The sequence below is a fragment of the Leptidea sinapis genome, chromosome 28, assembly GCF_905404315.1.
Source record: "Leptidea sinapis chromosome 28, ilLepSina1.1, whole genome shotgun sequence".
NCBI classification, from domain to species: Eukaryota; Metazoa; Arthropoda; class Insecta; order Lepidoptera; family Pieridae; genus Leptidea; species Leptidea sinapis.
The window spans coordinates 10410950-10428011 of NC_066292.1; the positions used below are offsets into that span (position 1 = coordinate 10410950).

The 17062-nt window shown below is 33.4% G+C and overlaps 1 protein-coding gene across 2 annotated transcripts in view; it reads right to left on the reverse strand.

Annotated features, from left to right (window-relative positions):
- LOC126973172 (hyaluronidase A-like) overlaps positions 1-17062 on the reverse strand; it is a 30005-nt gene that overhangs the window by 7126 nt on the left and 5817 nt on the right. For both annotated transcript variants that reach the window (XM_050820384.1, XM_050820383.1), the window contains exons 2-3: positions 8299-8645; positions 1926-2065 (exon numbers count right to left, since the gene is read on the reverse strand). In XM_050820384.1, coding sequence (XP_050676341.1) covers positions 1926-2065; positions 8299-8645 — 487 coding nt within the window. The remainder of the gene's footprint in view (positions 1-1925; positions 2066-8298; positions 8646-17062) is intronic.

Consider the following 17062-nt stretch of genomic DNA (forward strand, 5'->3'; position numbering starts at 1 on the left):
AACTTTGCCTGCTTTAAAAATTCCATTGTAACACAATGATTTTCAGAAAAAAATATATTATGTTATTGTTATCTACTTCTTTCTTATAATGCGGTTTACTTAAATAGATAAGTTATTTTACTTTAACTTCGCTTTTAAATATATTGTGCCGTTTATGTTTGGTGTAGGCATAGAAATCTAACTGAGAAGGTCTAAGTAGAAGCGAATCTAACTAGAAGCGACTAAAATACGTTAAACATGTCGCGGTTGTCGCCTCACGGATGACTATAGAGCAACAGAGGGTAAGTAGTGAATTAGTATTAAGGCGATACTAAATCACAGCGACCTAGAACAATATGAGTTCATTAACGACTGTCCACCCGCCATCTATGTAACAAAGTAGCATGTAGGTCAATTTCTTCAGAGAGTAATGTACTAATCTCAATAAAAGTAGATACCTCCAGAAACAAAATACAAACTGTAGGAATACCTCTTCTGAGTTTTGTTATAAATAAATGTTTCATGTCGAGAAAAAACTTGTTTAACTATAAAGAAAAATGATATTTCAGAATAACTCTGGCGTGTTACCTATAACCAACAGCAAGCATTGGCAACCTAGAAATAAGACATATGGGATGGACGATAAGTAACAAGATAAATTAGCGTTCATAGCTCCAAATGCTATATTTTCCGAACAAAACTTGTTTTTGCGTGTTTTCTCGTTACACTTCGCCTTAATAAGTATTTCAGTATAACTAACTGCGGAAACTCTTCATTTTGCTGCACAAGACTCAATATTCGGAGCGTTGAAAGCGTACATAGAAATGTAATCTATGTAAATATAGTTAGTAATTATAACATTTTTACTACTTTCTTATTTAGATTTCTATGTCTGGTACCAACAGTACAGGTTATGCCTCGTTAAGGGTAAGATGAAATGTGTTAAGTGCGTTAATTGTAGTTGTTCTACACTGTTAGGAACTTACTAAATGTAAGGAACCAAGAAGTATTTACTAAAAAATAAATATATAAGAAGACAGCAAACGTCGCAAATATTGGTCTCGTGTCGAGTATCGTCGGTCTCAGTGAGTCTTACATAGTTGTGCACCAAAGAGTCGAGACACTTGGCCCGTGGGGCTCAGAGGCGCGGAGAATCTACAAAGTACTATCTTCTCGCCTCAATAGGGCTACTGGCAACCCATGTTGTGGCAGCTATTTCGGGCAACGGATCAGCCTAGCTATCTAACGTGGAAATGCTGCCAGTGTTCTTGCTACGCTTCCCCGTAACGTTAGTTTTAATTTAATGTTATCATAGTATTATAAGTATAGTTATAAGATTTGTTTTATTTGAATATAATATACTGTTACAAATTTTTACTATACGATTACAAACACTGTATGTACAACCAATATATTATTGTCTTGTCCAATACAATATTCAAAACCACGATGGTTACAGTATAGTTACGTAGTATCTTAGATCTGTAGTTGTTTTTTAATTGTCTAACGGCTGTTTTCAAAAACGTTTCTCTAGTTACCGATACATTCCTGCCACCCCTTTAATGACAAGATCTTATCTATCCATAGTTATGTCCAATATAGTTATAGTCCAATGCTATATGTCGATAGCTTATTGAAATGTAAGCGTAAAAGGATAGATTTGTCTACCTCTAGTAAGTTAAAATAAGATGGAATCTTTAGGACTAGGTAATAGCCACCCTCTTAAAATAATAATAATAATAAGTTAAAATAAGGATATTGAAAAAGGAATTGAAAACGGCCGCAAAGAGAAAGATATATTATTGTAATATCTGTTGTTACCTATGACTATCTCTTATGTATATTTCCTTCCTTGCTCATGTACTCCATTGTAATAAATCTTACTCAAATATGTTATTCTTTTAATTTTATAATTCGGTACTTGTTATAGTGAAACCATTTCATACCTCAGCCATAATCCATTCTTTAGGCCACCACCAGTGTCTCTTCTTCTCTATTTCAAACGATACATCTTTATACGGCACCAGCACTCCAAAGTTCTGTCTAAACACTGGTCGCCAAGACTCAAAGTCTATTATACCTATCCCTGCAATTAATAAAAATTTAAGCTTAAAAGGAATAAACCTTATTGATTTAGGTATTTTTAACGTACTAAAAATAACCCTTGCATGATGAGAATTTCTGTCCTTCCATCTATTACAACTCACAAATGGCTTATAACAAGTTATTATTTTATTCCTGGTGTTTGGTTGGCTGGTTAAGTAACTAAAAACCTTTTCAAGAGAGGACGCTATTCGAAGCCAATTCGCCTTTGCCCTCCTTTTAACACGCTGCTCGAATGTAAGAAGAACGTCTTCCCTACTAGCGTTGCTAGCTACATGACGTCGAATGTACAAACAATAATTAACTTCGATCGATATTTTCAAATACATTTACTTTTTAATACTTTTTTTTTTATTAAAAAGCTAACCTTTTTGAAGTTATACTTCTTTAGGCGCGTACTGTAACATAAAAGTAACAGGGTGAAGTTGGTTCCTAAAATTTTCTGACGTTTGCGATATTCGTTATTTTTTTTTGGTTTCTTCGTCCATTATTAGGACAGGCAAAGGGCTCAAGCCCATACAGCCGTATTCGTTATTAAATAATCAATTGTCAAAGCCATCTTTGCAAGATTTTACCAATATCGTTCTTTCTACAAACGTAGAATAGCAGGAGGAATAAATAATTTTAAGGATTTTTGCTTTGTTACGCCAAAGAAGTATTTTATAGGTAGATATTTCACTTCCCATGCAATTTGGGTATCTTAATTAGAAACATGCAACATCTAGGGCTTATCTTAACAGTTGCCTTATCAATATTGGCGGACTAGTTTCTTTCTTTGTCATTATTTGAGCAAGGAAACCTCATTTGATAACACTTAACACGAGCTGATTGAACGTGTGATATAAGTATTTATTGTCCCTTTCCAAACTCAGGCCCTAAATTCTTAGGAAGTCTTGACAGTAGGGGTAGTACCAAAGAATATTTTTATTAAGTCACAAACTGATCTGTTAAAGGTTTTGTGTCTTTATATTTGGTTAAATGATACATGATTTTTTTTTTATTTCTTAAAAGCAGGCACACGATTGCACATGATTATTCCTGTTAACTTAACTGTTTTTTTAAATATAGAGCTTCATAGAATAAAATATACCCACATCATGAAACAGCATTAAATTCAGTTTCACTGTTCATAAGATTCCTTAGTTTGTTATTAGTTTATTTTGTTTTATTCAAAAGTTTGTTAGTTTCTTTATTTTTGTTTTATGGTTCCGTAGCCAAATGGCAAAAAACGGAACCCTTATAGATTCGTCATGTCGGTTTGTCAATTGGTTTGAACGAGATCTCGTCAGTATTTTTTTAATACGTCATAAATCGTTACAACGAACTACAACAATTTTACAACATTTTATATTATGTAACTTCATGGGCCAATCCGACTCGCACTTGGCCTCTTTTTTTTTGGATCTATGTTACAGAAGTACAGCGTGTATTCTTTTTATGTACATTTGTATTGAATGTAGGGACACGGCACGCTTACAATTGATTATGTTATGTAGAGATATTATAGACCTTAGATTACGAATTAGTCTCCACTCCGCTCCAACTAGATACCGTAGGTGTAGACGCAAAGTTCAGCAACTAATACTACGGCTTAGTGGGCGTACTAGAGCCAATCTCGAACTATGTGTGACGTTGACGTGTCACATGTTCTATTAAACTTTGCTAATAATTGAAACTAAAATGCCTGGTTGGGTAGTAAAATTTTGTATAATATACTACAAGAAATAAGAAAGACCCTCGGATCACATATCATCAGTAAGTATTTTGTATTTTATTAATTTTAATGTAAAATAACACGAAGCGTATGTTACAAAATTTGAAAGATGCCATTGAGTGTCAGGGTGCCACGCACACAACCATCTAATAGTTGCCGTAATAAAATGCTATTGTTCTTAGGTAGTGCGGTCTAGTTAGAGCGCAGCGGAAACCAATTCTTAATCTAAGTTATAGACATATTATTGTAGACCGTCTTTTGAGGTATCTCAATAGTAGATCGATATTGTCCACCTGTATATTTTATCTTCTTAACAAAAGACCATTGAGTACTAGAGAAGATATCTCACCGTGATTGCTTGTAACACAAGTTATAGCCAGCTGTAGTTAACTCACTTGGTCTACGCCAAGTGCAAAGAGTACAATAAAACTTAGGTTAAGCGTTTGTAGCAACGTGCATTTGACCGCTGGGTTTTGTTAAAATTTCGTTACGATGAGTCAATTTTTGGAGGAGAAATTGCCGAGAACCCTGATTTTTAAGATTTTTTTACTCACGATTTTTAGTCGAAGCTGCAGTTGTCCTCATTGTACTGATGATTGTCTCGTCTGAGATAGTGCGATTATGTTGTTTTATAATTCTTCTCAGCTAATGTTACCACTAACGTTACTCTGCGTAACTTCATTGAAACATATTCCTGGGACTAACGAATATTTTTCTATTTTGATTTTTTCGTAAAATCAAGGTTTTACTGTACTACAACATAATGAATCCTAGAGCATCTTTGTGACATCAGATCTCGTTAGCAATTAGAGCACTGTACATAGAGGGCGCAGTGTTAATTAAACTGTTTATTTATGATGTTATATATATACATGTAATATACATAAAATTTCCAATTAAAGCGCTGCCATACCGTTCATCCGTCTATTTAATTTAAAAAACCAAAATTTATCTAACATATTAATCTAAATATAATCTAAAAACTGAGCATTTAATAACTTTTTAACTTAACCCAGCGGGTTACTTTTGTTATACAAATACACTGAAAATCGAACAATAAAATTTAATATTTAAAAGCGGACCAATCTGTGATATCATTAAGAAAGTCATTTATGTTACCTTTAACACACAAACGTTTCGTAATACATTTGTTTTGAAAATTTTTGGGATCTTGTTGTAAAAGCATATGAACATCGCCCAACAAAAGACTTATTAACTCTACTTAGCCGAGTACTCGTAGTAGGCATAGTTTCTATTATAGTTTTTTTGTGTCTTTATATAAATTTACTTTGCGTTTATTAATAACACGGAATACGTTTAATGTCAGTTCCTGGTGTTAACATTAGGGTTATGACAGGTTCTAGCAAATTCACTTATGTGCCTATGTTCATACATATTACATTATCAAGAATATATTGAGAGGCAACAGTCAATATGTTTATTTCTTTGAATTTTGTTCGCAATGATTCTTTAGAACCTAGGTTATAAATAGCTACTACTAATACTATCGGGATGATTATTGTTGAATCAACATCCCACATGTCAGTAAGCTTACACCAGTTCTCTTTGGACAAAGAGAGCGGAGTAAGTCTATTGTCTACTGCCACAATTTCTTGATGCATTGCCTATTCTTTACTATCTTTACAGGAAATATTGCATAGTTATGCAGGTTTTTGGCACTTAGAAAGCCGCGGTCTCTATATACATTTCCGTAATCTCATCAAAGATGAGCGTGGATGGTGTATACGGTATGTCGTCAGTAGTTTACGGACCTTTCTATTATTATTTTATTTAATTATCTATAAATATTTTCGTGTGTAATGTACCTACTTAATACTTAAATTAAAAAATTAAACAAAATCAGAAAATCGTTTGTTAGTACAAGTAATTATAAATAAATACAAGTAAGTACAGAACACACTTTTCGCGAGTGTAACTCGATCGGTCTACCAGCAGTTATTACAATAAAACTTATAAAAAAGCAACAAAATTGTACATAACTATTACTAATTGTATAACTAATTATAGGTAAACACCACATGCATTGATACTACGGTATTAACCGTCCCTTAGTAACGCTACGCTACTGGAAGCCTTTCCTGATTTCGACTTATTTGCGGATGGATGGAAGGAAGTCTTGAATGTTTGCCTGAGGTTGAGTGAGACACTTTGACTACATTTGCAATGTTACAAATAACATTTATTATTATTATCATCATCATCATATTAATATTTTTCTCCTACTTTTATTATTAAGAATTGTTTTATTTAACTAATCAATTATGTAATTTTTAAGACGACGATTAACAACGGTTGAGACGACTTTGATTCGTGTATGATTTCGTGTATTGTCTTGAATTCTTTGTATTGTTTTAATTTTATTGTTAATTGGATTTTATTTTATTTTTAAACAATATTATTTCCTGAGTCAATAAGTGTAATTGGTTATAGGCCGTCCTTAGTAACAATAAAAAATCTATATATTAAGTGAATAATATACTTTGAACAGTTGGTTTTTCAATGCAGCTGTGTCCAAACATTATCTCTCCAAGTAATGACGAGTGCAGAAGGGAAGCAGATCTAGGTAAGTAGGTCGTAACAGTGATTGTGTGATACGGTCATGACAGTACAGCTTTGTGTATCAATGGGAACATTCCGAAGGTCATGTTCAAGGAGGTTCCACTTAAAGATTAGACTAGATTTTTTGTCTATGCCTGTAACATATAATTTAAACTTCCGCGAGTATTGCACTTTTATATAACTAGCTGCTGCCCGTGACGTCGTCTGCGTGGACATTATACGCAGCAAAACTTTATTGATATGTTATCCCGAACTATTATTAATATATTCATGCAAAATTTTAAGTAAATAATAATAATAATATTGACACACTTTTACACAAATTATCTTGCCCCAAATTAGGCATAGCCTGTGCTATGGGTTGCAAGACATCGATACATTTAATACGATATACTTACCTCAACATATACATAAAATACATATGATCATACAAATGATTTAAGTTTTCTTTAGTGTTCGAGACTCAATGAAGAGTCTCTTGCCAGATTTTAGAGAGACAATACGTCCTGAGGATACCTCGTGTAGAGGCGAAACACGTGTCGAATTGTTTCAAAAACAAATATTGGCGGAATTAACACTAAAGAAAACTTAAATCTTTTGTATAATTGGGGATTTCCGCAAAGTAACGACTAATTCAATATTTTTTTTTTACATATAATCATCCATAACTTGGAAACAAACATCCATATTCATCATATAAATGTTTGCATCTACCGGGATACGAACCCGGTACCTCTACCGGGTTTTTTGATGATCTATATAGCCAAGAGGTTCGCTAACCTCTTGGCTATATAGATCATCAAAATGCCAAATGTATAGGTTTTTCGTTTTGCCCGGACATACATAAAGACAAACACAACAAACAGACAAAATTCTTTAAACTACTTTTCGGCTTCGGTATTTTCTATAGAACACACTCTTATAGTCTTTAAAAAAATATTAATTGTACAATTTTTACTTTGCTATGATTTAATTGTACGTATAAATAGACGGATGAACGGTAGGCAGCATCTAAATTCGAACAAAGTCACATAATTTTGTATATACTATGTATATATGATATATCTTAAATAAACAGTTTAATTAACACTGCGCCCTCTATGAACAGTGCTCTAATTGTTGACGAGATCTGATGCCACCAAGATGCTCTAGGATTCATTCATTGTAATACAGTGAAACCTTGATATAACAAAGCTGAAAGAATAATAAAATATCCCAAGGAATATGTTTCAATGAAGTATCGAAGTCTCAGAGTAACGTTAGTGGTAACAATAGCTGAGGCCGATTTCAGATTGAAGAATTATAAAACAACATTATCGAATTAACTCAGACGATCTTCAGTACTCAATAAACAGGGTTTCGGTGTCAAAGTCGAGTAAACTTTATTCAATTAGGCCTTAGCTAAGCGTTTTTGAATCGTAACTATAAATATTTCTTTTCAATTACTGAATATACTATATGTTCGGAAAGTAGAGCCCGCGAGAAGAACATTCAAGAAACTCAACGGCCACTCTTTTATATCAAATAGAGTATTTTAAAATGGCTGTAATATACATAACAAATTAGATTGTTAGGTGCTGCATCCAAAATATGTGTCGTGTTTGAATAATATCAAATATTTCATAAAAACTTGGCGATTTCCTCCTCCGAAAATTAACCAATTGTAACAAAATTTTGCAAACTGGATGGATGGTAAGGAAATATTTTGTTTCGGACTGTTTTAATTTTTTCCCTAATTGCTGTCGGAATTATATAACAAGCCTCTGTCGCTTTTTTCTTAGAGAGTTTCACTAGGCCGTTAAAAAAAGGAGAAAAGAGTCGAGAACGTTTGTATGGAAAAGTGGCCTCAAATATTTCCTCTTGTTGACAGTTGTCTTAGCCATAAAATATTGAGAAATATAGGTTAAGATGATAATAATTACCGCTAAAATCTAGGTCAGGTATACTCTGTGACACCGTGTTCTTGAATGCAGCCAAGTGCTCATCCAGATCACCCTCTTGTGGAACGCCACCGTTTCGAAATTTAAATTTGCCGCTACTTTCATTCTTCAATAGCGCGGGAAACAATCCCGGGTCATAGAGTATAGATATTTTATCACCAAGGAATTTGTCGTCTTTGTTCTGTATTATGCCGTATTTTTCATGCAGGTTGTTGAAAAGTATTTTTTTCGATTTGCATTGCATTGTGGGTACGTTCCAGTAAACTCGGAATGGCTTTTTGTAGTCTCGGGGCACGTCCTCCGGCAGTTCAATGACGTAATAGTTGTTACTGGAATCAAAAGAAACATGTGAGTCTTGCATATAAATATCAAGATATGTGTTTAGTACTTTATACTTCTCAATATTATTGTTACTCGGTGGTGGTCTTTGAGTGAATTAGTTTTTTTTTTTCATTTTAAAACTCAGATATTTAGCAATTGTATTCCAAGCTATTTTTATAAAATGAACTAATTTAACTATATATTTACTTAGTCCCTTAAAACGTCTAATTGTCGGGCCATGCGATTGTACTGGTTTCGCGCCACTATATTAATTGAGGACGCGTTTTCAAATCCAAAAATAAGCTATTTTTCGGTAGAGTTTGTGATGAAATGAAAAGAAAAACAAAAAATTATCACAAATAGATGACTTCTTTATCTCCAAATAGCGGGAAGATTTTGGCTTGAAATTTTAATATTTTTTGTCGTAAAAACGATTATCCGTTATCTCTTCACACTAAATTGAAGAAATGGGGCTTCACTCAGGATAATTTTTCTGCCACTGCTTACATAATTTTGTATCTTTAAAAAATACTTAAGGAAAGAAGATATAATATTTTCAAAAACACGGGAAAAAAATTAGTGAATATGTTACAAATAATCTCAGAAAAAAAACACGAATCATATATATATCATACATACTTTACAGGGGGCCTTTATGGGGTCCCACATAATCTTCATAATTCTACATTATACTACTAAACAATGCAATATTTTTAGTTGCAATTTAGACTAATAGACTCATGCTGTATTGTTTTAAAAAATTACAAGAATCAATTTATATGTTTTATGTATTTTATTACAAATATTAAAAAAAAATACGTCTCTTAGGTAGATAAATGTTTACGTTTTTGCGTACTTGCTGTCTTGTAATCTTCTTTTTATCTTTAATCTATTAATTTTTAAAAGAACGAATGCGTAATATTTTTTTCAATAATATTACCCGTTAACTTAGCCTACTTAACTGCGATAGTTTATCTTTTAACTTCGGTATATATTATATTCTATTATTGTGTTATTCATATTTTAAAACAAAACCCTAATAGTTGTCACGCGCACAATTTTTTCGAAATACTCTTCCAACGACTGCCACACCATGGGCTCGACGAGTCAAAAAACAACGAATTTCATAATTTTATTTCACCAATTTTGACATGCAAATTGTCAGCTTGCACTCAAGTCTCTTTATAACTATAAGAAAACCTCGCTTACAACAGAACCCTGAAAATCTAGCCACATAGACATTAAACATTCTGCGAAAGAACTCTTTATCTCCTGTTTCATTTACTAGAATACTATTGCCAACAATAACAATAGGATAAAACAGAGCCATCGGATCAAGTTATAAATTGTAGTTAGCCCTAGAGTATCGTACCAGTGGGAGCCGCTTTTGCACAGGATGCCGGCTAAAATAAATGCTAAATGTTGTTAGAATAAATTTACTATTAGAATATATTTGTTATTTTATATACTTTTAATAAAGTCATGAAGTTTCTTCACTGGTTGTTTACTAGTAGGAGTAATTTAAGTGTAAATTAAAATATTAGGTGTACATAGTGAAATGTGTACTTATGTCATTATTTCTATCCCACTATGTCTATTTTGTGCTTAAGGATTGTATCAGTAATTGTTTCCAAATAATTAAATAAAAAAAAAATATAAATTATACTTAAACTCTAGTGTACAGGGTAATCCCTGAATTTATGCTCGATAACCAGGCTTACCTGGGTGGTATCATTTCGTTGATAACTTGACTAGAGTGTTCACTGTGATTAAGACTTTATGTAAAAGGTTTAAAATTGATATTTCCGTGAAGGTGTACGAACTACGATGACACAATGATCTATTTCCAATAATGATGTAATAAAGACTATTGAACTAATGCAATGTCAAGGACTTAAATGATATATAAAAACCAAGAACGTACATTGTTCGGGCAAACAGACTGAGCAAAGAGGGATCGGCACAGAATTCCATTCTAAATAATATAACGTATGTGTTTATCTGTCTCTATATATACTTTATACTCATACCACATGTTAAATCTTATTTGGAGAAGGTTTATTAAGGGTTTTGGGCTCAAGACCATCCGGTATTGATTTATCAAGACATCCTACTGTACTAATGTCGCTATAAAAAATAGTGAGTAAAACTCAAAAGTCAGGGTTACCTCCTGCAAAAAAAACCAATCGTAACGATTTTTTTAAAACTGAATGGAAAAAAATATTCTGTGTTGGCTGATGTTGTCACTGTTGTCGGATTGGATACTAGGATTCTGTTGGCGGGCCATTTTAAGCCCACACAAAAATACGAAAAAAAAAACACTGAGATACACAGTTACTGATCAATTTGATCTTATTTGAAAATAATTCTTATTTAGGTTTAAAAGCCAAGGAGAAAAGTGTCTAGAAAGTTTGAACTTTGAATGTAAAATGCTGCTAATGTTTCTTGTTAAGTTTTTACATTTTAATATCATTGAGATTACGGGGGAGCACAATAACAGGCAACAAACTATATATCTTCGTTATCATTAGTTATTTTTTGTTACTAGTTTTCATACTACATGTATTTGAATTTAACAAAATTATGAGTCTAGCCAATTCTCTTGGAATGCTATAGTTTTTTTTGTGACAATAAGGGCACGGCACATAGTTCGACGGCCCGATGGCCAGTGGGGCAGAAAGGTCCTCGAATGGCGACCACGTACCGGAAGACGCAGTGGACTTGTTGTGCAAGATGAACCGAAGATCTGGTCAAGATTGCCGGAATACACTGGACCGATCGTCGTGGAGGTCTTTGTCCAGCTGTGGACGCGTCTTCCGGCTGATGATGATGATGCATGATGAGACGAGCAGGATGTTCAGCTGATGGTAATTGATAAGCCCAGCCCATTAAATTACATTACAGTGCCGCTCAGGATTCTTAAAAATCCCAAAAATTCTAAGCAACACTACGATTGCGCTCGTCACCTTGAGACATAAGATGTTAAGTCTCATTTGCCCAGTAATTTCACTAGCTACGGCGCCCTTCTGACTGAAACACAATAATTAAACATTACTGCTTCACTGCAGACAAAGGTGCCGCCGGCTTGATTATGGGTACCGACCCATAATCAAGCCGGCATCCTGCGCAAAGGAGCCTCCCACTGGTTGAAGCGTAGATATATTTCTTATGAAGTATACCAATTTTATTTCAGCTTTTGATGTATAGTTTTAAATTATAATATTAGATTAAAGATGTACAGGAGTCCAAATACGTTTCAAATTACTTTCATTGATAGAATAAATTAGCCAAGTCAGCGAAACGTTTTTAAGCTTTTTGCTACCAAAGAAACGACGAAATTTTTGAACTTTACAAGTTTTTACAAAGATATTCACTAAATTAATTTATATTAATCTTAATTGAAAAAATGTCTCGCTGAATTTATGGACTTCAAATCTCTTTTAATTTGTATTGAGGTAAAAGAGGGAGTTTAATCACTGCGCGGTTGAGTCTTATATTGAAGCGATATATTATGCTGCAAGCGACTACACACGGTCATTACTATGATACAAGTATAGTGTGCTAACTTTTACAGTTATTGGTTGCGGCTGTGATATCACTCTGATATGCTTTGCTATAAAAATTATGTAATGCTAATGTTTAATTAGTACCACAAAGTAGGGATGGATACATATTATTATAGATTAATATGCCAAGAATCATATGCACTACTTATGTTACTAAAACGGTAAAATTGTAAAGGTGCCTTTCCACCAGTATGCCACACTGTGCAGCACAGTGTTACAGCACAAATGTTTCTCTAGGTGGACTCACTCAAGTTTACATTTACATACCTAATGTGCGTGTGTTTACCACAATGTTCGCGCACAACTGCGAGCTTGTGTTTGCGCACTCTTGCAAGCAGTGGCCAAAACAACATTTTCTATTGTTCGCGAACATTTTTTTAAAAATTCGTATATTTTAATTGATAACTTTACGTTTTTCGTAATGGATTGAACTAATTCTTAAACAAAAGAATTCATAAATGCGATTGAAACAATTCCAGCATTATGGGATACGAGTCATATCGATTATTAGATTAGGAATAAAAAGCATAATGCATATCATCAGTTGGCTACAGTTTTTAATTGTTACTCAACTGCCCGTCCATCTTAACGACTGAGGGCAGGACGCTCTCGAAATGAACCTGTTCGTTTGCAAGTGTGTTGGACTGTACGCAAGAAAAGTTACGCACAACTTTGTAGGTGGAAACAGAGACTGAAAGGACCTGGAACTCTGTAGGTGCATAACGGAGTTCTGTAAAAAATGTTTGTGAACAAATGTGCTGAACACAATTCCGGTGGAGCCTTAACAATAAATGGAATACCTAAATGAGGTTTTATTATTTTTTTTTCACCGTCATTTTAGAATTACGAAATCAGTTATATTTACTTACTAATCATATTTATGAACATATTTTAATACAATTCACAAAGGAGACTGGGCCAAAATGTAATAAAAAAATTTGTTGTCGTTGTTTAAAAAAAATGTCATATTTTTTTATTTCAAAATATAGAAAATTACCCTAATTCACAATCTAGAAAACAAAAAATCTTAAAATTTAGTTTTTAGTATCTTAAAATTCACGATTAAAATGGGATATCGATTACTATAATCGATTAATGTGAATGAGTTAATACATTTCAACCCAAATCCACTTGCACCAGATGATTGATTCAATAAAAGTATCTACCTGAAAAAATACATTATACTTAACATAACATAATGTCTTAAGTTAAAAAAAATATCAACTTAATATTATAAAGAAATCGATCGAAGAAAAAGTCGATTCTGAATCTCATTCTGTATTTTTAATCTGTGCTGACAGTGTGACAGCCACAGAATTGTCTAGAATGTCAATTGTCAATCACTCGTTTCGTAGTATCGTTTGTGCGTATCCTACGCGATTTGCCATTTGAGTGTTTCCCGTTGTTTTATTGATATTTTCCTTCTTTCTATTTGAATTCTGATATTGCTAAACTTGTACGATCATTATCGTTATTAACAAAAAAACAATCGCATTTCAAAAATCAGCTGTTTTAGTATAGATTGTTGCCCTTATATTGCACAACTTCAATTTTACAAAACCTATCACTCAGATTGCCAAAAATCCTCAAATTCTCAGTGCTGCTTTTTTAATTTAGTAGCTATTTATTGACACTAATTTCATCCTTTTACATCTTGGCCCAATAATGTATGAAAGGGTATCCGTCTCCTTTATTCTTAAATCTTCAGCTAACTGTTCACTTCTTGGCCCCGCGCTAAACCGTACTAACCACCTTGCTACACTTTCACTAATAAATAATACTATAATGTTAGTATTTAGTAGTAATTTAAGGCATCCTACCTTAAATTTTTAATAGTTTAACATCTTATAATTGCATGTGTTTAACATAATAACTGTTCGCTACGAAGAAAACTGTTTGGCAGATCGTAAGTATTTACGATATCTAAATAATTCAAAATCGCCTGATCTTAGTTGGTACATAATTAAAATGTAGTCGTTGATATTATAATACTGAGCTACGTTTATTACGGAGTTTGTGGTTACATTCAATTATTTCACAAACACATGATTGAAATCCCCATTAATATAAGAGCGCATGTATTTGCACTTTATTGATTAAAATCACTACATGAGTAACGCATGTTACCGAACGTAAATTACATGAGTCATAATATTATGACGTATACAGTAATACACATATCCTAAACATCACAAGTACTAATATTTATTCCTTTTTGAGTAAACATGTTTTCGCTTCGTTTTTTAAGCACTCTGTTCACTTTCTTTGGTGGGTATTGAATGAGGCTGGGTCGTCACGCTCAGCCATGTAACGCTCGTTCGGGTTTAATGATTCTTTAGGTTATAAATAGCGCGAATAGCCCTCTTCTGCAGGACAAAGATGGTAGGTATTAATATCATCTGCACTACCCCATAAAAATTTAATATATATATATATATATATATGAAAAGTGGAGTAGAGATAATGGGGTTCCCGTTCTCTTTTGGCACGAATTCCTGCACGCACATGAGCTACGCAAAGCATATTCAACCAGGAATTATAATTATAATAGTGAAGTCAATGACTTATATCGGTTAAAGACATTTGGCAAATATAGCTGTGACTGCGGCAGGCGTGTGTCACTCAGCGCTTTAGGTACGAAAACATATCTACTGCTGAATCCGCGAGGCAAATAAGGCCTATCACAAACGACGCACTTTTTGTGCTGTCGAGTCTGCGGCACACAAAAAGTCTGCATTGTGCGCAAAATGTCTTTTGACGTTTGGCAGATATTTCACAGACTCAACGCATACGACGTACATTATTTCGGCAGAACTGTAGAGTGTACACGCAATGGAACAACAGAGATTGCGTTATATTATTGCGTACTTGAGTTACAAAAAAAGAAAAAGATACAGATAATTTCGGGTTTCATCCTATTTTTTCAGAAAGATTATTAAAGGAGCCCTTTCATAAACTTTCCTTTCTAAATAGTTTTAGAAAGGAAAGTTTATGAAATTGGATATAGTTATCCAAATAAGTTTTTCAAATTTTATAAAACGTCTGTTACTAAATTTACCGAGCTGCTAATTATCTTGAAACCGGCTTTAAAAAGCTTCGATATAGAGCATTTGGAAATTTAATTTTTTCGTTAAAAAATTATCGAATTATAAATAAGATATCATTTATTACGGTATGTTTTCATATATATTCATTTACATTATAATAAATGCAAACTTGGAAATTAAATCAATTCTTTAGATGTAGACCTTAGATTTGTTTGTGAATCGATTCATCAGCTAACGATTCAAATCGATTTAAAAATCAATCTTATTCGGAAAGAATCGCCATCCCTCATTAAGTAAGTGTGACAAACTTATGTGTGTCGTTTGCGGTACTGCATATAATTCTATATGTTTTGTTATCACAGACTAAAATGTGCGTCTCGGAAACTCTGTCGTCTGTGATAGGCCTAAGCGATCAATCAATCACCATGACGCGCGTACGGTTTTATCCCAGCCTGAGTTATATTTTTCCTGTTGATATATTTTATAGATATTACGTACTATCGACAAAATTGGACCTTAAGGTCATTTTCTTAGTGTCATAATAAACAAGTACGTCGAAATTCGCTAGAACATGCATTTGCAAGCAACTGTTATGATTTTACTAGTTTTTACCCGCGACTTAGTCCGCGTGGAATAGTTACTTTGGAAAGATCTTTTTATTTTTTGGGATAATTTGCAAATAATACACATACGAACTGGTCTTTCCGCTGCTGGCGGTGCTCTTCTACGATAAGGCGGCTATCCCTTGTCAATGTGGACAGTCTCTTTAATAGTATTTCCCTGCGAACTTTAATCTCCTATTTCATCTCCATGTAGGTCAAAGTTGCAAAAATGCCTAAATACAAAATTTAAGGTGTCATCTTCGATAAGGACGAACTTCCATATAAATCTCCATCTCCAACTACCCCTCCATTTATTTTTTCGCAACAAAAATTAGCCTATGTCCTTTTCCAACCTCTAGTCTATCTCTGTTCTAAATTTAATCAAAATTGGTTCAGTGGTTTAAGCGTTAAAGCGTCACAAACAAACTTACATTCACATTAATTATAATATTACTAGCTGACCCAGCAAACGTTGTATTGCCGATATTAAAATTGCGATACAAAAGTATCTGTTGATCGTAGATGGGTGAAAATTTGAAGTTGTATGTATTTTTTAATGCTGACTCATAATCAAACAAATTAAAAAAAAAGTCAAAAAATTAAAAAAAAAATGTCGTGTAGACCACCCTTAACATTTAGGGGGATGAAAAATAGATGTTGGCCGATTCTCAGACCTACTCAATATGCTCACAAAATTTCATGAGAATCGGTCTAGCCGTTTCGGAGGAGTACGGGAACGAACATTGTGACACGAGAATTTTATATATAAGATTAAGCAGGGACAAGACACTGGCAGTCCACTCATTGTCGAAAAATGTATTTTGTGCAAATATTAACCTGTTTTTTATGATTTCAAAACAATTATCAGCAATGTGAATCATGAATCTATTTTGTCGATGTCATATAGATTAAATTGTCATACAGGTTAAAACGGCAAGAGAAAGTAACTAGAAAGTTAAAAAAACTGGTTTGTGTTTAAAACTACAAGTTATCAAGGAGACATAAGTAATATCTATGAAATACATTTTTTTTCTATATCCATAAAGTAATGACGTCTGGACAATAAGTTTGTATAGGTAATATTACCAGTGGGAGGCTCCTTTTCACAGTATAGATTATAGATTTCCGGCTAGATTATGGGTACCACAACGGCACCTATTTCTGCCGTGAAGCAGTAATGTGTAAGCATTACTGTGTTTCGTTCTGAAGG